This window comes from Oncorhynchus nerka, linkage group LG15 (genome assembly GCF_034236695.1).
Source record: "Oncorhynchus nerka isolate Pitt River linkage group LG15, Oner_Uvic_2.0, whole genome shotgun sequence".
Classification (NCBI taxonomy): Eukaryota; Metazoa; Chordata; class Actinopteri; order Salmoniformes; family Salmonidae; genus Oncorhynchus; species Oncorhynchus nerka.
In genome coordinates, this window is record NC_088410.1 from 80,693,513 (window position 1) to 80,714,746 (window position 21,234).

The window sequence follows — 21,234 nt, forward strand, 5'->3', positions numbered from 1 at the left end:
AAATGTAAGAAAAGTAAGCTGGATAGGCAGTCAAACTGTGAGCTATATTTCAGTATATATATTTCAGTATATATATTCTTAGCGTCATATCGGGATGAAATTCCTTGTTCCTTACACAAGTCATATTTTGATCTTGAACATGCACCTTAATTCTTCTATTTCTCTCACCCCTATGTCTCCCTTATGTTTCATTAAACCTAAACAGTATTACAGAACATAATAAAAATAACATAAAACAGATATTCTGTATCTGTCCATGTTCGCTTTTGTGAAATATTTATGCAATGTTATTACTATGCACTTTGCTGCTCTCTTGGCTGTGTTTTACTTGTCCAACCCTTTTAATACAGATAACCTTTACTCATGAAGACTCTCTGCTGTGGTGTTTGAGCGGGTTGATTTTATAGTCTAGGAGCAGTAGATATTCTCGGACACAGACACACACTTTTAAACAAATTTGTTATGCTCATTTTGAGACTGTCGTGAAGAACTAAAGTGGCATGTCTTATATTGTCTAGTTGAATGATAATGTTTGGGAATATTATACACTGAACAAAATTATAAATGCAACATGCAACAACTTCAAAGATTTTACTGAGTTACATTTCATATAAGGAAATCAATCAATATAAATAAATTCATTAGGCCTTAATCTATGGATTTCACATGACTGGGCAGCGGTACACAATTAGTTTTTCCCCACATAATTACTGACAGAAATACTCCTCAGCACCCCCTGCATATTTTAGAGTGGCCTTTTAGGTGCACCTGTGTAATGATCATGCTGTTTAATCAGCTTCTTGATATGCCACCACTGTCAGGTGGATGGATTATCTTGGCAAGGGAAAGATGCTCACTAACAGGGATGTAAACAAATGTTAGCACAAAAGTTTTGAAGCTTTTTGTGTGTATGGAACATTTCTGGGATCTTTTATTTCAGCTCATGAAACATGTGACCAACAGTTTATATGTTGCATTCATATTTTTGTTCAGTATATATATGCCAGTGATGTCAAGACATTGTGTATTGTAATTTCTGCTGCCATGGTTAGAGCATTTGCAGATCAATTTGTATGATAAACAGTTATTTGACTCATGCAGTGTTAGTTTAAAATGTATGTAATGAAAGCTATACAGATGTATTTAACTTAACCAAAGACCAACATGTCCTCATTAAACTGTTCACAGGTATCAAAGGTAGAGGGAGGAGCCTGGTACTTTAACACTGGATACAGGAACCTTTGATGGCCAAAATCATGACATCACAGAGCCACAAATCGCAGTCCTGCTGTGGGTTTGGTCCACCATTTGGATGTCATGTAACAACATTTCCCAGGTTACTGTTAATGTTGTTTCTGGGTCTAAGTCCAGAGACATGGGCTCAGCAGGGCACACAACCACACTCCATCAAGATTGAGGGGGACATCACCCTGGGTGGCCTGTTCCCAGTGCACTCCCGTGGGCCAGCCGGTGTGCCCTGTGGGGAGATCAAGCGGGAGAAAGGTATCCACCGTATGGAGGCCATGCTGTATGCCCTGGATCAGATCAACAGTGACCCTGACCTCCTGCCTAACATCACACTGGGGGCCAGAATCCTGGACACCTGTTCTAGAGACACCTACGCCCTGGAGCAGTCGCTAACCTTCGTCCAGGCCCTCATCCAGAAGGATAATTCGGACGTGCGCTGCTCTAATGGCGAGCCACCCATCATTCCCAAACCGGAGAGGGTGGTCGGAGTAATCGGGGCTTCCGGCAGCTCAGTGTCCATCATGGTGGCCAACGTGCTGAGACTCTTTGCGGTGAGACTCCTTCTTGTGCTGTGCATTGCAGCCCTCACTGTACTATATTCCCATGCTACAGCATTATCCTCAAACACGTACATATATTCTTCAGCAGAGTTAAAGGCCCAGTGCAGTCAAAAACTTGATTTTTCCTGTGTTTTATATATATTTCCACACTATGAGGTTGGAATAATACTGTGAAATTGTGGAAATTATGATAATGCCTTTAGTGTAAGAACTGTTTGAAAAAACTGCCTGAAATGTCTTCCTGGTTTGGTGGGAAGGAGTGTTGGCCTTCCATGGTGACATCGCCATGCAGTTAATAGACCAATAAGAAAGAGAGCTCCAAACCTCTGCCAATAACAGCACATTTTCAGTTTTTCCCTCCCCACTCAAACCACTCCCACACAATCTTGGCTAAATTCTTTCTTGAGAAATTAAGGCTATTTTTGTTTCTTTTTGACCATTTTAATAAAAGTTATTTAATTGTTACCTAGAAATTATTTTATATTGAGATAAAAACAGCCAAATCGGACCTTTAATATACCTTTACATTATGTAATGTGTGGGGCAATTGTGTGTTTTGATATAAATCAAAACTACACATTGAACTAACGTCTGTGCCAGTGGGATGTAGCAGTAGGGTATGACGTCTATGGAAAGTGAACACCATTCCCCTGTGAATCCATGTTCTGAGCCGCGAATAGGTTTTCCTGATGAATCAGCTGTGAACTTACACCCTGGCATTTTCCTCAACTGTTTCATTTCACACAAACTCAATATAAGATACACTGCTAATTGCTATAACGGAACACTAGGGCTGCCTAAATCCCTCAGTGACTTAGTGACATGACTCATTAATGACCCACTATTAATCTAGAAATGTCGCTGTTAAAACTAGCCATTTCAACTAGGTTCAATAATCTTCAGGTTCAAGAAGCTAAGCATCTACCATCTCTAGTCCTCTGTCACTAGTTAATTCTCTTTATGGAGAGCTATTAGTTGGGAACCAAGGCGTCACCTTGCATATCGTGAAGATGTTAACTACAGAATTGTAGATCCCATCCTCCATTAAGCCCCTCTCAGCAGCTCAGGACCCAGTCTGAAAATAGAGCATCAGGCCAGAGGGATGACATTGGTTCTACGATATCACCAACTTTCGGTGTTCTGCAGATTTAACTAAATGGTGGGCTTGTCCTGTACGTATGTACTCAGCGATGGAAATTAAGTCAGCCTGCTAGTCAGAGGCTAGTATTCTTTAGACCAGACTTGTAGAAAATGTGTCCAACTAGCCTGCTGGCTATATTGCTGGCTATATTGCATGGCACAGATTTTGGACCTGGGCTACTTAAAAATGTGGTCTACTAGCTGGCCAGTGCCCAAAATCCTTAAGTTCCATCCCATAATGTACCGTTCTAGAGTTTGCACAGTTACTCAGATAGAGTCTGATGTGTGATGTCCTCAGTCTGATTTAATACGCATTGTATCACCTCTATCTAATACCAGAGTCAGAGAGAATTTGTTTAAAAGCGTAATTTTCATGATTTAATATGATTGTTCTCTCATTTGAATCACAATACATAATATTCTAACATGACATCTGAACTACATGTTCTCTGTGGTATTTATTAAACGTTTGAGTTGTCCTGGTCTTGAGAGTGAATTGTAAGAGCTCTGGGAAGGGTAAGGTTTGTCTATAGGGTTGAGGTCAGAGATCCCTGTAAATGTCATTGAACTCAACACACATGGCACTGACAATATACATGGCATGGCCAAATAACCTGATAGGGTTGCAACATAGCAGAACAGTCTATTTATTTTTTGATAGACATTTGTCTGACAGCCATAATCAATTGATTTCTGAAGAGAATTGATGTCATCCTTGTCTTTTGGTTTAAAGGAGGCTTCATGTTGTTTTAGGAATTCATGTTGGAATGTAAATATTGGAAATGAATGTTACTATTGATGTTATCAATGTTTGGTGTATTGAATTTCACTCTCCCCAACAGAAGACTATATACACTGCTCAAAAAAATAAAGGGAACACTAAAATAACACATCCTAGATCTGAATGAATGAAATAGTCTTATTAAATACTTTTTTCTTTACATAGTTGAATGTGCTGACAACAAAATCACACAAAAATGATCAATGGAAATCAAATTTATCAACCCATGGAGGTTTGGATTTGGAGTCACACTCAAAATTAAAGTGGAAAACCACACTGATACAGGCTGATCCAACTTTGATGTAATGTCCTTAAAACAAGTCAAAATGAGGCTCAGTAGTGTGTGTGGCCTCCAGGTGCCTGTATAACCTCCCTACTACGCCTGGGCATGCTCCTGATGAGGTGGCGGATGGTCTCCTGAGGGATCTCCTCCCAGACCTGGACTAAAGCATCCGCCAACTCCTGGACAGTCTGTGGTTCAACGTGGCGTTGGTGGATGGAGCGAGACATGATGTCCCAGATGTGCTCAATTGGATTCAGGTCTGGTGAACGGGCGGGCCAGTCCATAGCATCAATGCCTTCCTCTTGCAGGAACTGCTGACACACTCCAGCCACATGAGGTCTAGCATTGTCTTGCATTTGGAGGAACACAGGGCCAACCGCACCAGCATATGGTCTCACAAGGGGTCTCATCTCGGTACCCAATGGCAGTCAGGCTACCTCTGGTGAGCACATGGAGGGCTGTGCAACCCCCCAAAGAAATGCCACCCCACACCATGACTGACCCACCGCCAAACCGGTCATGCTGGAGGATGTTGCAGGAAACAGAACATTCTCCACGGAGTCTCCAGACTCTGTCACGTCTGTCACGTGTGCTCAGTGTGAACCTGCTTTCATCTGTGAAGAACACAGGGCTCCAGTGGCGAATTTGCCAATCTTGGTGTTCTCTGGCAAATGCCAAACGTCCTGCACGGTATTGGGCTGTAAGCAAAACCCCCACCTGTGGACGTCGGGCCCTCATACCACCCTCATGGAGTCTGTTTCTGACCGTTTGAGCAGACACATGCACATTTGTGGCCTGCTGGAGGTCATTTTGCAGGGCTCTGGCACTGCTCCTCCTGCTCCTCCTTGCACAAAGGCGGAGGTAGCGGTCCTGCTGCTGGGTTGTTGCCCTCCTACTGCCTCCTCCACGTCTCCTGATGTACTGGCCTGTCTCCTGGTAGCGCCTCCATGCTCTGGACACTACGCTGACAGACACAGCAAACCTTCTTGCCACAGCTCGCATTGATGTGCCATCCTGGATGAGCTGCACTACCTGAGCCACTTGTGTGGGTTGTAGACTCATGCTACCACTAGAGTGAAAGCACCGCCAGCATTCAAAAGGGACCAAAACATCACCCAGGAAGCATAGGAACTGAGAAGTGGTCTGTGGTCACCACCTGCAGAACCACTCCTTTATTGGGGGTGTCTTTGCTAATTGCCTATAATTTCCACCTGTTGTCTATTCCATTTGCACAACAGCATGTTTATTTTTTATTTTTATTTCACCTTTATTTAACCAGGTAGGCTAGTTGAAAACAAGTTCTCATTTGCAACTGCGACCTGGCCAAGATAAAGCATAGCAGTGTGAACAGACAACACAGAGTTACACATGGAGTAAACAATTAACAAGTCAATAACACAGTAGAAAAAAAATGGGCAGTCTATATACAATGTGTGCAAAAGGCATGAGGAGGTAGGCGAATAATACAATTTTGCAGATTAACACTAGGGTGATAAATGATCAGATGGTCATGTACAGGTAGAGATATTGGTGTGCAAAAGAGCAGAAAAGTAAATAAAAAAATAAAAAAAACAGTATAAAAACAGTATGGGAATGAGGTAGGTGAAAATGGGTGGGCTATTTACCAATAGACTATGTACAGCTGCAGCGATCGGTTAGCTGCTCGGATAGCTGATGTTTGAAGTTGGTGAGGGAGATAAAAGTCTCCAACTTCAGCGATTTTTGCAGTTCGTTCCAGTCACAGGCAGCAGAGTACTGGAACGAAAGGCGGAATGTATTGTCAATCAGTGTTGCTTCCTAAGGGGACACTTTGATTTCACAGAAGTGTGATTGACTTGGAGTTACATTGTGTTGTTTAAGTGTTCCCTTTATTTCTTTGAGCAGTGTAGTTGGAGCCATATATGGTATTCATGCAGATGTGGGATCTTAATTTGAGCCAGTTTACAACAGCAAGAAAATAATCCTGCAGCAACAGGAAATGTGAATTATTATGTGGATTATAATTAATGGACATTTTTGTTGGGGTTGATATATTTTTCGTAAAGGAAAATCAAGTCTGAAATTTCAAAGTCGAAATTACAAACTTCAGAAGCCTTTTTAAACCTCAAATACACTACAAGATTAACATGTCCTGCAGTGCAGGAAAGTTCACTTGCAACAGGGTGATCAAATTAAGATCTTAGATCTGTATCAGAGTAATATATGAATGTTCCCACTAGAGGGAAAGGGTGAAATTAAAGCAACAAATTTAAGCTGCACGTGGCCATCAGAATATAATATATTGTATGGCTTACAGCTGAGAAATGGTAACCTTGTCTCTTGATCTCTGTCTCTCTCCCTCTGTGCTTAACGTAATTGGACTAAAACCCATATAATCCTTCCAGATAATCTGTGAAATGGTTCTCTCCCTCTTCTCTCCTTCTCCCTTCACAACCCCTTGTGTCTACCTTTCTCTCCTCATCCCTCCAAAGAATCTCTCATTAAACCATGGGCAGGCATTAGTGGGGTCAGAGCCAAGACCCCTCACATAAACTGTGTCATTAATGAAGTAGCACACCAGTAAATGAATCTTCTCATCAATTTATTTCCAAACAAATGCTTTTACTGCGGTGAAATTTATCATCTGTATTTTACCATGACGTTGGCTTTTATGGCCGACACAGACCAGTAGTTATTGCTGTAGCAATATTACACTGTATGAATGTTCCAGTGGATTACATTGGCTGGACAAGTGAGAACTATTCAGCACCCTCCATTATAGTGTTGTTTTGGGACAAAATGCCTGGCAATGTGGTATTATGTTGTTTGTTTACCAACTGTGTGTATGATTTATCCAGACGAAGATTGATTTGATAAATGACACATGGTGTCTGGTGCTGCAGAGAAAGGCCCACATGGTTCAGTAACTTTCCAACATCCAGTAACCGTCCTTTTGAATCTAATGATTGTCTCTGGTATCTTTATAAAGTTCAGCACATGCAGCCATTAACATCATGTAACATCTGTATCTTTCAGATCCCCCAGATTAGTTATGCGTCCACGGCTCCAGAGCTGAGTGACAAAAGCCGTTATGAGTTCTTCTCCCGTGTGGTCCCTCCTGACTCCTACCAGGCCCAGGCCATGGTGGACATCGTCAAGGCTATGGGGTGGAACTACGTATCTACACTGGCCTCAGAAGGAAATTACGGAGAGAGTGGTGTCGATGCCTTCCTCCAGATATCTCGAGAGGCAGGTTTGTACTGAATTTTGTGGTAAATTGACATTTTCTGATGTAGCGTAACCATGGCCACTATGGTGTTGCAATTGATGGTACTGTATGGGGAGGATATGAGGTCCAATGAAGAAACACCTTGATGGTTTGAATCTTGTGTCTTTCTTCTCCCTTTATTCAGGAGGTCTATGCATCGCCCAATCCATTAAAATCCCCCGAGAGCCCAAACCAGGGGGCTTTGATAAGATCATTAAGAGATTAATGGAGACCTCTAATGCTCGTGGGGTCATCATCTTTGCCAATGAGGACGACATCAGGTGAGTGGTAACTTAGTAGTAACTTTTCCTTTCCTTTCCATAGGAAGGTTGTCACATAACCACCATGTTCTACTTGTTCTCTAAGCTCTACAGTACCAAGTTCTTATAGAGTCTAGAGCTACTGAAGGACCAGTGTGCTAATGTCTTACCACCACTTCTCGCAGACGTGTCTTAGAGGCAGCAAAGAAGGCCAACCTGACGGGTCACTTCCTTTTTGTGGGCTCTGACAGCTGGGGGGCCAAGAGCTCGCCCATCCTGGACCAGGAGGATGTGGCTGAGGGGGCTGTCACCATCCTCCCTAAGAGGGCCTCCATCGACGGTAAGGAAAACATATGGAAAAGGTATTGCAGAGATACATTATATTTTGGTATTCAGTATGACTTTAACTTCAGTGGGTGATGGGAAAGTCTTAAACATATGGTGATAGTGATGTTCTGTTTGTCCTCTGTTGGTTCTTTGCCAAGGGTTTGACAACTACTTCACCTCAAGATCTCTGGAAAACAACAGAAGGAACATCTGGTTTGCTGAATACTGGGAGGACGACTTCAAATGTAAACTGACCCGAGCAGGTATCAAGTACGACCTTGGTAGGAGAAAATGTACAGGTAGGAGAAGAGGTTACTTCTGACATATGTTATATCTCAAATCAGCAGATTTATTTATAGGCTACACTGGCTTTAACCATTGTATGCCACCCTTCCTCTCTTCTTCAGGTGAAGAGAGAATCGCTCAGGAATCTCAGTATGAGCAGGAAGGGAAGGTACAGTTTGTGATTGACGCGGTGTATGTCATGGCCCATGCCTTACACAGCATGCACCTGGACCTCTGTCCGGGCTCCATGGGTGTCTGTGAGAAGATGGACCCAGTGGAAGGGAGTAAGCTGCTCCAATACATTCGCTCAGTCAACTTTAATGGTGAGTTGGAAATGTAGGGAACACGGGTCATTTAAGGTCCATTTTTATCGCAATATCAATATCATTTCTGGATAACAATTAAGTACAAAAATTGCTTCTTAGCAAAGGGCAATTTCTCAAACACAACTTTTGCTAGGACTGTCTGGGAGTGGTTTGAGTGGTCTTTTAACTAATTTAGTGCATGATGATGTCACCATGGAAGGCCAAAACTCCATCCTACCAAAACAGGTAGAGGTTTCAGGCAGGCGGTAATTTCCAACAGCTCTTAGGGTCTTGAGGGATTCCATTGGAGCAGCAATCAATCAGGTCTTGGAACATTCTATAGACTTTGTTTAAATCAAGTTGGAAAATATATTTTCCATCCTGAATTTTATTTTTGTTGTTGCTGTCAAACCAGAATATATTCTTGATAAATTAAATAATTTAAAAAATGGTTAGAAAGTGTAGAGAGAAAATGCACAAACCAGTTGAATCAATGTTGTGTCAACGTAATTTGTCAACGTATTGTGACGTGTAATTTAAATGGAAAATACATTGGATTTGAAAGTTATCAACTGTTGTTTTGAGGGTGGAATTTCAACCACAGGATTGTGTCATCATTGTAACACATTTTCAGCATAGACAAACCTTGTATAAAGTACACTACAAGACCAAAAGTATGTGTTCACCTGCTCGTCGAACATCTTATTCCAAAATCATGGGCGTTAATATGGAGTTGGTCCCCCCTTTGCTGCTATCTTCTGGGAAGGCTAGATGTTGCAACATTGGTTGATGCTTATTTATAAAACCCTCTTAGGCCTCACTCCCCCTATCTGAGATACATACTACAGCCCTCATCCTCCACATACACACCCGTTCTGCCAATCACATTCTGTTAAAGATCCCCAAAGCACACACATCCCTGGGTCACTCCTCTTTTCAGTTCGTTGCAACTGTAACGAGCTGTCAAAAACACTCAAACTGGACAGTTTTATCTTCATCTCATCATTCAAAGACTCAATCATGGACACTCTTACTGTCTCTACCTTCTTGCTTTTGTGCTGTTGTCTGTGCCCAATAATAGATTTTTTATTTTTTAAATTTCACCTTTATTTAACCAGGTAAGCTGGTTGAGAACAAGTTCTCATTTACAATTGCGACCAGGCCAAGATAAAGCAAAGCAGTGCGACAGAAACAACAACACACAGTTACATGGAATAAACAAGCTTACAGTCAATAACACAATAGAAAAAAAGGAAGTCTATATACAGTGTGTGCAAATGGCATGAGGAGGTATGGCAATAAATAGGCCATAGTAGCAAAGTAATTACAATTTAGCAGATTAACACTGGAGTGATAGATGAGCAGATGATGATGAGAAGATGATGGTGTGTAAGTAGTGATATTGGTGTGCAAAAGAGCAGCAAAGTATTGTCATGCTGAAACAGGAAAGGGCCTTCACCAAACTCTTCACACAAAGTTGTAAGTACAGAATCGTCTAGAATGTCATTGTATGCTGTAGCCTAGCCCGACCCATGAAAAACAGCCCCAGGCCATTATTCCTCCTCAACCAAACTGGCACTATGCACTGGGGCAGGTAATGTTCTCCAGGCATCCGCCAAACCCAGATTTGTCCGTCGGACTGCCAGTGGTGAAGCGTGATTCATCACTCCAGAGAACTAATTTCCACTGCTCCAATGGCGGCGAGCTTTAAACCACTCCAGCTGACACTTGGTATTGTGCACGGTGATCTTAGGCATGTGTACGGCTGCTGGGACATTGAAACCCATTTCATGAAACACCTGACGAACAGTTACTTCCAGAGGCAGTTTGGAACTCGGTAGTGAGTGTTGCAACCGAGGACAGACGATTTTTATGTGTTATGCGCTTCAGCACTCGGCGGTCCCGTTCTGTGAGCTTGTGTGGCCTACCACTTCGGTGCTGAGCTGTTGTTGCTCCTGAGACGATCCTCTTCACAATACCAGGTCTTATCGGGGCGAACTGACTTGTAGGAGAGATGGAATCCTATGTCGTTGCCATGTTGAAAGTCATTGAGCTCTTCAATAAGGCCATTCTACTGCCAGTGGTATAAAGTACTTAAGTAAAAATACTTTAAAGTACTACTTAAGTAGTTGTTGGGGTATCTGTACTTTACTATTTATATTTTTTGACAACTTTTACTTCACTACATTCCTAAAGGAAATTATATACATTTGATTAAATACATTTTCCTTGACACCCAAAAGTTCTTGTTATATTTTGAATCCTTAACAGGACAGGAAAATGGTCCAAATTACGTACTTACCAAGAGAACACCCCTGGTCATCCCCACTGCCTCCTATCTGGCGGACTCACTAAACACAAATACTTGATTTGTAAAGTATATCTGAGTGTTGGTGTGTGCCCCTGGCTATTCGTAAATACAAATAAAAAAAACAGAAAATTGTGTCGTCTGGTTTGCTTAATATAAGGAATTTGAAATGATTAGCAGTATACTTCTACTTTTACTTTTGATACCTATGTATATTTTAGCAATTACATTTACATTTGATACTTAAGTATATTTAAAACCAAATACCTTTAGACTTTTACTCAAGTAAAATTTTACTGGGTGACTTTCCCTTTTACTTAAGTCATTTTCTATGAAGGTATCTTTACTTTTACTCAAGTATGAACATTGGGTACTTTTCCCACCACTGTCTACTGCCAATGTTTGTCTATGGAGATTGCATGGCTGTGTGATCGGTTTTATACACTTGTCAGCAATGGGTGTGGCTGAAATTGCCAAATCCACTAAGTTGAAGGGGTGTCCACATGCTTTTGTATATACAGTTGAAGTCTGAAGTTTACATACACCTTAGCAAAATACATTTAAACTCCGTTTTTCACAATTCCTGACATTTAATCCCAGTAAAAATCTTAATTAAGTCAGTTAGGATCACCACTTCATTTTAAGAATACGAAATGTCAGAATAATAGGAGAGAGAATTATTTCTTTCAGCTTTAATTTCTTTCATTACATTTCCAGTGGGTCAGAAGTTTACATACAGTCAATTAATATTTGGTTGCATTGCCTTTAAATTATTTAACTTGGGTCAAACGTTTCAGTAGCCTTCCACAACCTTCCCACAATAAGTTGGGTGATTTTTGGCCCATTCCTCCTGACAGAGCTGGTGAAACTGAGTCAGGTGTGTAGGACTCCTTGCTCGCACACACTTTTTTCAGTTCTGCCCAGACATTTCTATAGAATTGAGGTCAGGGCTTTGTGATGGCCACTCCAATACCTTGACTTTGTTGTCCTTAAGCCATTTTCCACAACTTTGGAAGTATGCTTGGGGTCATTGTCCATTTAGAAGACCCGTTTGCGACCAAGCTTTAACTTCCTGACTGATGTCTTGAGATATTGCCTCAATATATCCACATAATTGTCCACCCTCATGATGCCATCTATTTTGTGAAGTGCACCAGGCCCTCCTGCAGCAAAGCACCCCCACAACATGATATTGCCACCCCCGTGCTTTGCGGTTGGGATGGTGTTCTTCGGCTTGCAAGCCTCCCCCTTTTTTCTCCAAACATAGCAGTTTTGGAGCAGTGGCTTCTTCCTTGCTGAACGGCCTTTCAGGTTATGTCGATATAGGACTCGTTTTACTATATAGACACTTTGTACCTGTTTCCTCCAGCATCTTCACAAGGTCCTTTGCTGTTGTTCTGGGATTGATTTGCACATTTCGCACCAAAGTACGTTCATCTCTAGGAGACAGAACACGTCTCCTTCCTGAGCGGCATGACGGCTGCGTGGTCCCATGGTGTTTATACTTGCGTACTATTGTTTGTTCAGATGAACGTGGTACCTTCAGGCGTTTGGAAATTGCTCCCAAGGATGAACCAACTTGTGGTACAATTTTTTTTCTGAGGTCTTGGCTGATTTGTTTTTTGATTTTCCCACGATGTCAAGCAAAGAGGCATTGAGTTTGAAGGTAGGCCTTGAAATACATCCACAGGTACACCTCCAATTGACTCAACTCAACTGATAAGCTAACTGACAATTAGCTTATCAGAGGCTTCTAAAGCCATGACATCATTTTCTGGAATTTTCCAAGCTGTTTAAGGGCACAGCCAATTTAGTGTATGTAAACTTCTGACCCACTGGAATTGTGATACAGTAAATTATAAGTGAAATAATCTGTCTGTAAACAATTGTTGGAAAAATGACTTGTGTCATTCACAATGTAGATGTCCTAACCGACTTGCCGACTTGTTAACAAGAAATAAGCAGAGTGGTTGAAAAACAAGTTTTAATGACTCCAACCTAAGCGTATGTAAACATCACACTTCAACTGTATAATCAATGATGCTATTTAGGCCTATAAAGCATTTGCAAAGTCATCAACTGTTATTGTTTCAATTCAACCTAGAATTAAACTAAAAATAGACAATATATATAGGCCCTAATGTTTCAAGCTGGTTTCAAGTTGATTTCACATGTAATGTTCAAGTTAATAATTAATATGTTGGATTCACATCTCAATCTCAACCAAAAATCTAATTTAAAGAATAAGACAAAATCAAATCAAACTTTAAATGCACTTTAAATCATTTGATTTGATTTAGTCCTATTCTTTAACTTAGATTTTTGGTTGATATGGAAACATGAATCCGGACAAACTGGAATTAAAGCCAGACTAATTCCGTGGCACAAAAGATACATCTCATTTAAATGTTAATATTTTGATGCGTTGACAAACAAATACAATTCAATATAACTTTGCAATACAGTAAATAGCCTATGAACTTGTCGACAAATAATATGTTTGATTCACGTCTCCAACTAAACCCCAAAAACGAGATAAAGAATAGGATTAAGCGAGAGGCTCAGATGGAACTGTCCAAGTATTAGATAAATCTCCTTTAAATTGTGATATTTTGTTGGGTACCATTCAATATGACTTTTATAATACAGTACATAGCCTAAAGTTAAGGCTATCCTACAAACTAATATATCAGTATTTATTCAACCTAAAATGAGGGACACGTCCATGGCCACATTTTGAGGTTACTGTAACTATAAATGTTTTCTTATGTTATCATAGAAAGTGTGCATGTTGAAGAGATAGCTTGCAAAGATCCCAGGTCTGTGGAGATCTTCACAATTGCTACATTAATCTGTGCAGAATCTTGAACAGCATTTATCACTTACACTATTAATGTAATCTCAACTGCAATCCAGGTCATTTAGTTGTGCTAATAGATGAAGCACAGTGATATAATACAAAATATCTGATTTTGGATTCCCATTGTAGACCTTTCCTGCAGTCAAAATACCAAATCACCCGTCATGGGTGGAATGTTTTTTATATTTTAAACTGTTTTGTTATATTTAAGTGTTCTGTGATTTATATAACGTGTAATATTGTGATACAGGTGTCTTCATTTTTTTAAGCCCCTAATCATGTGTGTGATGTATATACTTTTGTTTCAAAGTAGATTTATTTAAGACTAGCAAGAAACACTCTGTGTGACCCTGATTTAGCCAACTGCAGTAAAATGTTATTAACTTTGTTGTGATTTTAAATGGTTGAAAGTGCAGTGATAATACATTTAGATGACAGCTAAACCAAAATTCTGACATTGTTTTTCCATTGGAATTTGGTTGTGCTTTAAGATTGTTGAAAGCATAGTGATAACACATTGAGAATTCAACAACCTTCTGGCTGCCTTTCTGAGTGGGTGAATACATGTTGAAATCTCATTGATCAAATTCTCAACCAAATGTTACCCAGATTTCCACATTGAAATGACACGGTGTGCCTAATGCATGGTTTCATGAAGCCTTTTCCACTTCTGGTTCCCATCGCGTCCCATGGGTTTAAGAGAAGAGTGTGGAGGGAGTTCAGTCTGAAGACAGCACTGCACTCTGCATTAGCCTTGGGATCTCTGCTAATGTACTAAGCCCCAGTACACAGCACATCCCTTCAATGCACTCTTCTTCCCCAGGCCTGCCTCTCTTCTTTCTTCATACACAAGACACACTCCTCTTTTTAGCTCCATCTTTCATAAAAAATACATTTCTTTATCACTGTTTGGAGTCCAAGGAGCTTTCTATGAAAGCATAGCTATTTCCTTTTCCCTCTTAGTGGATGACCTTTGTATAGAAAGCCCTCTCTGATTGAATGCCTGAACAGAACAGGCAGGAATAAGCTATAGTGTTAAGGCAACAGACCAGAGAGTACAGAAAGAATAGCATCATGTATGGAAAAGAACCCCCCACGGGAAGAATCTTATGCTCAGCTTTGCCCTGGTTGCATAAGACACGAGTCTTGTAGGTTCACCTCCTCTAATGTTACATTTTTATTTGGTCAAAGGTTTAGGCATTCCACCAGGGAACACTACTGACCCTTTATGGTGCATACAATATACTGCCCAATAGTGGGTAGCCCTGTTGAAAATCCCTGCTCCTCTATCCAACAGGCAGTGCAGGGACTGGGGTCATGTTCAATGAAAATGGAGATGCTCCTGGTCGCTATGACATCTTCCAGTTCCAGCTCTCAAACACCACCAACCCTGGCTACCGGTGTATTGGCCAGTGGACAAACTATCTGCGACTCAATGTAAACATTTGTTTTGGCCTTTTTCATTTAGCTATGTTGATGTTCACTTTATCAGTGTTTTTATCACTTGATGTTCTTCAGCATGGTTTCTGTCACTGTGTCTGTTTCTGTCTCTGTTTCTGTGGAAGGCTGAGGAGATGCAGTGGTCGGGTGGGGACAGTGCAGTCCCTGACTCGGTGTGCAGTTTCCCCTGTGAGCTAGGAGAGAGGAAGAAGATGGTGAAGGGTGTGCCCTGCTGCTGGCACTGCGAGCTGTGTGACGGATATCAGTACCAGCTGGATGAGCTAAACTGTGACATGTGTCCCTTCAACATGCGTCCCATGCCAAACCGGACGGGCTGCCGGTCCACACCCATTATCAAGCTGGAGTGGAGCTCCCCCTGGGCCATCATCCCTGTGTTCCTGGCTGTCTTGGGCATCTTAGCCACCTCTGGATGCATCATCACCTTCATCCGCTTTAACAACTCCCCCATCGTCCGGGCCTCCGGCCGGGAGCTCAGCTATGTTCTCCTGACAGGCATCTTCCTCATCTACCTCATCACCTTCCTCATGATCGCAGAGCCCAGCGCCCCAGTATGTGCATTCCGCAGGCTGCTGCTGGGCCTGGGCATGTGTATTACCTACTCAGCTATGCTCACCAAGACCAACCGCATTTACCGTATTTTTGAGCAGGGCAAGAAAGCAGTCACGCCACCTCCGTTCATCAGCCCTGCTTCTCAGCTCATCATCACCTTTATACTCATTGGAGTGCAGGTGAGTGGGTTTCTGCCTCTCTCCTACTGCATGTGATGAAAACGAGGCAGTAATACAACAGTGTTTTTTGTTAAAGACATAGGAAATGGTTTCTGGAATGGTATACAGTAGAATTAGATCGAACGGCTGAACCATGGGCCACATCAATATTTAGCTAATTCTGTGTATATCCACAGTTACTTGGAGTTTTCATCTGGTTCGGAGTGGTGCCCCCACACACCATCATAGACTATGAGGAGCAGCACCCGCCCAACCCAGAGTTTGCACGTGGGGTCCTGAAATGTGACATGTCCGACCTGGCCCTGGTCCTCTGCTTGAGCTACAGTATCGTGCTGATGGTGACCTGCACTGTGTACGCCATCAAGAGCAGAGGGGTGCCAGAGACCTTCAACGAGGCGAAACCCATTGGCTTCACCATGTACACCACCTGCATCGTGTGGCTGGCCTTTGTGCCCATCTTCTTTGGCACAGCCCAGTCTACTGAGAAGGTTTGAAATTCAATGTTATATTTATATAATTGCTGGTATTTACCCTGCGGGAAAAAAGTTCATTTTTGATAAAACATTTTTTTTAAAAGCAACCATAAAACTATGTTTTCTCGAATTGGTTCTAGAGCTAACTTCTCTATTGAAGAACTGTCAACACTGTTATTAAATGCTAGTTTGTTACCTGTCGTACTTACAGTATGTTCAGCATCCTCTTCCTTGAATGACAGATGCCAATTTACCTTGTGGCTTATTTCTATGCTTACAAAGCAGTGGAACAATAGTCAAGATTTAAAAGATGGAAGTTTATTCAGACTAGTAGGGTGTATTATTAAGAGTCAGTCAAACTGAAATGATGCAACCCCCAGGTGAATTAAAACTATTTTACCCTCTGCAAATGGAAATGAAATTAATCAAAGACGGGGGAACTCAGAAATGAGGTCAGATGAGCTCAGGGACAAAATGGGTCCCCGAGTGACAAAAAATAACCCGTACATGCTTTTCAATTACACAGTTACTCATAGCTTAGAATGTCTAAATATAGCATCAATAACATTTAGTTGTCAGATTGCATTAGTTGCAGACAGTATTATAACAGCACAATAACAGTAAAACAGTGTTATTAGGTAGGAATGCAGGGGTATTGATGCATTAGATTTTGAGAGGTACTCAGAAAAGTGTCAATAATTGCATGCTGATCATTAGGGAAGTGTGAATGGAAGGTGTTAGATTTGGGAGAGCACGGCAAACTTAGGGTTGGCTATGTTTTTACATTTTCTACTGACTTGCTTCAATGTGTGTGGTCTGGATGGTTGACTTAATTGCTGATGCACATGATAAGAACATATCTCTCTCTGGTCTGTATTGCCTTTGGGTCTCATTAGAACTGCCCTTTGTCATATTTCAATGCCACTTAGTTGCTGAGCCATACTGTACCTAGCACTAGCCTGTGGTCATGATGTCTTTAATATTAACGCATGTGAACGGTGCTCTCTGGTCATCCATGCGTTGCCACATCAGTGCTGGCCAGGTCATTGAGAGCCAATAAAAACCATAACAAAGAAGAGGACAGAGAATATAGAAATGAAAAGATATGTGGGTTATCCCCTCAGGATATTGTGCCATGTAGCTATTTATTCATTCATGAGGTGTACTGCTTTTGAATTGTCAGTGCATTGGACTCAGACCACAAGTCTGTTCTCATTACTGTTGTTGCCAGGCTGACAACAGAGGAACACCAAGATGATTAGCTAAAATACCCATGAATAGAGCACCACTCCTCAGTGTTTATAGTTACTGGGCTATAAATCTATTCGGCTAAAAACACAGCCGTCTAAAATCAAATCAAATCAAACTTTATTTGTCACATGCGCCGAATACAACAAGCGTAGACCTTACCGTGAAATGCTTACTTACAAGCCCTTAACCAACAGTGCAGTTCAGGAAGAGTTAAGAAAAAATGGACCAAATAAACTAAAGTAAAACATTTAAAATCATAAAAAGTTACAATAGCATAACAATGACGAGGCTATATACAGGTGGTACTGGTACCGAGTCAATGTGCGGGGGTACAGGTTAGTTGAGTAATTTGTACATGTAGGTAGGGGTGAAGTGACTATGCATAGATAATAAACAGCGAGTAGCAGCAGTGTAAAAACAAAGGAGGGGGGGTCAATGTAAATAGTCCAGGTGGCCATTTGATTAATTGTTCAACAGTCTTATGGCTTGGGGGTAGAACCTGTTAAGGAGCCTTTTGGACCTAGACTTGGCGCTCTGGTACCGCTTGCTGTGCGGTAGCAGGGAAAACAGTCTATGACATGGGTGACTGGAGTCTCTGATAATTTGATGGGCTTTTCTCTGACACCGCCTATTATATACGTCCTGGATGGCAGGAAGCTTGGCCCCAGTGATGTACTGGGCTGTACGCACTACCCTCTGTAGCGCCTTACGGTTCGATGCCGAGCAGTTGCCATACCAGGCGGTGATGCAACCGGCCAGAATGCTCTCGATGTTGCAGCTGTAGAACATTTTGAGGATCTGGGGAACCATGCCAAATCTTTTCAGTCTCCCGAGGGGGAAAAGGTTTTGTTATGCCCTCTTCATGACTGTCTTGGTGTGTTTGGACCATGATAGTTCGTTGGTGATGTGGACACCAAGGAACTTGAAACTCTCGACCCGCTCCACTACAGCCCCATCAATGTTAATGGGGGCCTGTTCGGCCAGCCTTTTCCTGTAGTCCATGATCAGCTCCTTTGTCTTTCTCACAATGAGGGAGAGGTTGTTTTCCTGGCACCACACTGCCAGTTCTCTGACCTCCTTCCTATAGGCTGTCTCATCGTTGGCGGTGATCAGGCCTACCACTATTGTCATCAGCAAATGTAATGATGGTGTTGGAGTCGTGTTTGGCCTCGCAGTCGTGGGTGAACAGGGAGTACAGGAGGGGACTGAGTACACAGCCCTGAGTGGCCCCAGTGTTGACGATCAGCGTGGCAGATGTGTTGTTGCCTACCCTTACCACCTGGGGGCGGCCCGTCAGGAAGTCCAGGATCCAGTTGCAGAGGGAGGTGTTTAGTCCCAGGGTCCTTATCTTAGTGATGAGCTTCATGGGAACTATGTGGTTGAACACTGAGCTGTAATCAATGAACAGCATTTTGTCCAGATTAGAAAGGGCAGTGTGGAGTGTGATTGAGATTACGTCATCTGTGGATCTGTTGGGGCGGTATGGAAATTGAAGTGGGTCTATGGTATCCGGGAGGATGGTGTTGATGTGAGCCATGACCAGCCTTTCAAAGCACTTCATGGCTATCGACTTGAGTGCTACGGGGCAGTAATCATTTAGGCAGGTTGCCTTCGCTTCCTTGGTTACAGGGACTATGGTGGCCTGTTTGAAACATGTAGGTTTTACAGACTCGGTCAGGGAGAGGTTGAAAATGTCAGTGAAGACACTTGACAGTTGGTCCGCGCATTCTTTGAGTACACGTCCTGGTAATCTGTCTGGCCCTGCGGCTTTGTGAATGTTGACCTGTTTAAAGGTCTTGCTCACATCGGCTACCGAGAGCATTATCACACAGTCATTCAGAACAGCTCCTGAACATTCAGATGAAGAAACAACATCTGTATGCTGTGTACCTCTGAGACTTCTCATCATATAGCTTCTTCAGACATTGTATAGTAGTTAGGCATAATAAAGGTGTCATGGGGATTGCCATGGAAAATATTGTGTAAGACAACCTCCATACACTGTTTATTGAATGTTTACTGTATTCTCAGCATATTCTCAGAATACTATATACTCATTCTCAGGTTATTCTCTGATTAATAGAAGGAATTACAGGCATAGGATAGATAATAAAACATTTAAAAAATCATATTTTGAGTTGTGAATGCAACACATGCAATTCACGTAGTACCCAGCCAGGCAATCCAACCCCTATTTTCAAATGTCTAGGTTTATACTGAGGTATTTATTGTTAACTTTCACCCTGCCTTCTATCTGCTCCAGATGTTCATCCAGACCACCACCCTGACGGTGTCCATGAGCCTGAGTGCCACTGTGTCGCTCGGCATGTTGTACATCCCTAAGGTCTATGTCATCATCTTCCTTCCGGAGCAGAACGTGCAGAAACGCAAACGCAGCTTCAAGGCTGTGGCTTCAGCAGTGACCACGCAACTCTCCCAGAAAGAAGACAAGCAGAACGGAGAGTCCAAAAGTAGCGCCATAGTCCCTGACAGATCACAGTGAGTAAAGCAGACGGTGTCCAGTCAGAACTCTTAGAAAAAGGTGCTATTTAGAACCTAAATGGGTTCATCGGCTGTCCCCATGGGAGAACCCTTTTAGGTTCCAGGTAGAACCCTTTCAGTTCCATTTAGAAACCTTTTGGGTTCCATGTAGAACCTCCACATGGAAACCAAAAGGGTTCTACCTGGAACTGAAAGGGTTCCACCTAGAACCTAAAAGGTTAACTACTTGTAACCAATAATGGTTGTCCTATGTGACAGCCGAAGAACCCCTTCGGAACCCTTTTTTCTGTGTCCACTGATCCTTCACCTGTGTTACTGTATGTATTCACAATAACAGAAACAGATTACAGTGTTCATTTTTCACTAAGACAATAGTAATTGCTCTCTCTTCAATCACTTTAGATAACCCAGCAGGAAACCAGAGATGAATGCAACACTTGGCACCTTACAGATGACAGCTTAGCATGGTCTCTCTTGGCAAAGCACAGCTTTTGATCAATGGTGAAGGCTACACTGTCACATGGTTGGGATGGAAATGAAATGAAAAGGAGACGCTAACTTTGTCATTCTAAATAAACACTGACTGACTCGCAACAAGTGCTGTGACCTGACTGTAAACGGAACAGTTGATACATTGGATCATCCTCCTGGATCATCCTGATTCCTGAACAGAACACAATGAACATTGTAGACAGCTTTGCCAGACTTCAGGACACAGTGTCTCCTTTTACAGTAGGATATCTCAAATTGACCATGGCAATGAAATAGTCTTTAATTTTTCTCCTCAGGACAATTATTTGGGTCAGTAGTTGATCAAATGACAAACCTTTTCCCGACTGGATGATCCAAAGTGGGATATTTTGAAAACAATGAAGCTTTGTTTGCTGGATTTATCAGCACTACATGGGTTGTGTGTACATTATATGAATGCTTCCATAGTATTGTGTGTATGAGTGTCAAGACTTTGACTCATTCTTTTTTACTGATTTCACCGGAAGGAACTAGCTTTTCTATACACTACTAAATCCTGGAATACATGTAGGGTTCATGGAGGACATACTTTTAAAGAGAGAAACAATTGTAGGGAATTTTGATTACTGACGTCAATACTACTAGATCAAACCTCATGTAAGGGACCATTTTAATATAACATCTACAGTAAATGCTTTGGTTCGGTGTTAATTGTTTTAGCGGTAATGACTTGTATATGCTGCT

At 41.9% G+C, this 21,234-nt stretch overlaps 1 protein-coding gene across 1 annotated transcript; it reads left to right on the forward strand.

The window, feature by feature from the left end:
* The first annotated feature begins 1,209 nt into the window (after positions 1 to 1,209).
* LOC115143756 (metabotropic glutamate receptor 6-like) lies at positions 1,210 to 20,020 on the forward strand. The gene is made up of 10 exons (XM_029684235.1): positions 1,210 to 1,799; positions 7,028 to 7,244; positions 7,405 to 7,540; positions 7,705 to 7,859; positions 8,005 to 8,145; positions 8,254 to 8,454; positions 14,902 to 15,041; positions 15,170 to 15,793; positions 15,970 to 16,281; positions 19,781 to 20,020. The coding sequence occupies exons 1-10, from the start codon at positions 1,245 to 1,247 to the stop codon at positions 20,018 to 20,020; spliced, it is 2,721 nt and encodes a 906-aa protein (XP_029540095.1). The 5' UTR covers positions 1,210 to 1,244.
* The last annotated feature ends 1,214 nt before the right edge of the window (positions 20,021 to 21,234 follow it).

Bases quoted from the DNA above. Each gene is read 5' to 3' on its own strand.
- LOC115143756 (XM_029684235.1), top strand. From the start codon at position 1,245: ATGGCCAAAATCATGACATCACAGAGCCACAAATCGCAGTCCTGCTGT. The intron at 7,245-7,404 runs GTTTGTACTGAA...CCCTTTATTCAG, and splicing joins CCAGATATCTCGAGAGGCAG to GAGGTCTATGCATCGCCCAA. The intron at 8,455-14,901 runs GTGAGTTGGAAA...TCTATCCAACAG, and splicing joins TCGCTCAGTCAACTTTAATG to GCAGTGCAGGGACTGGGGTC.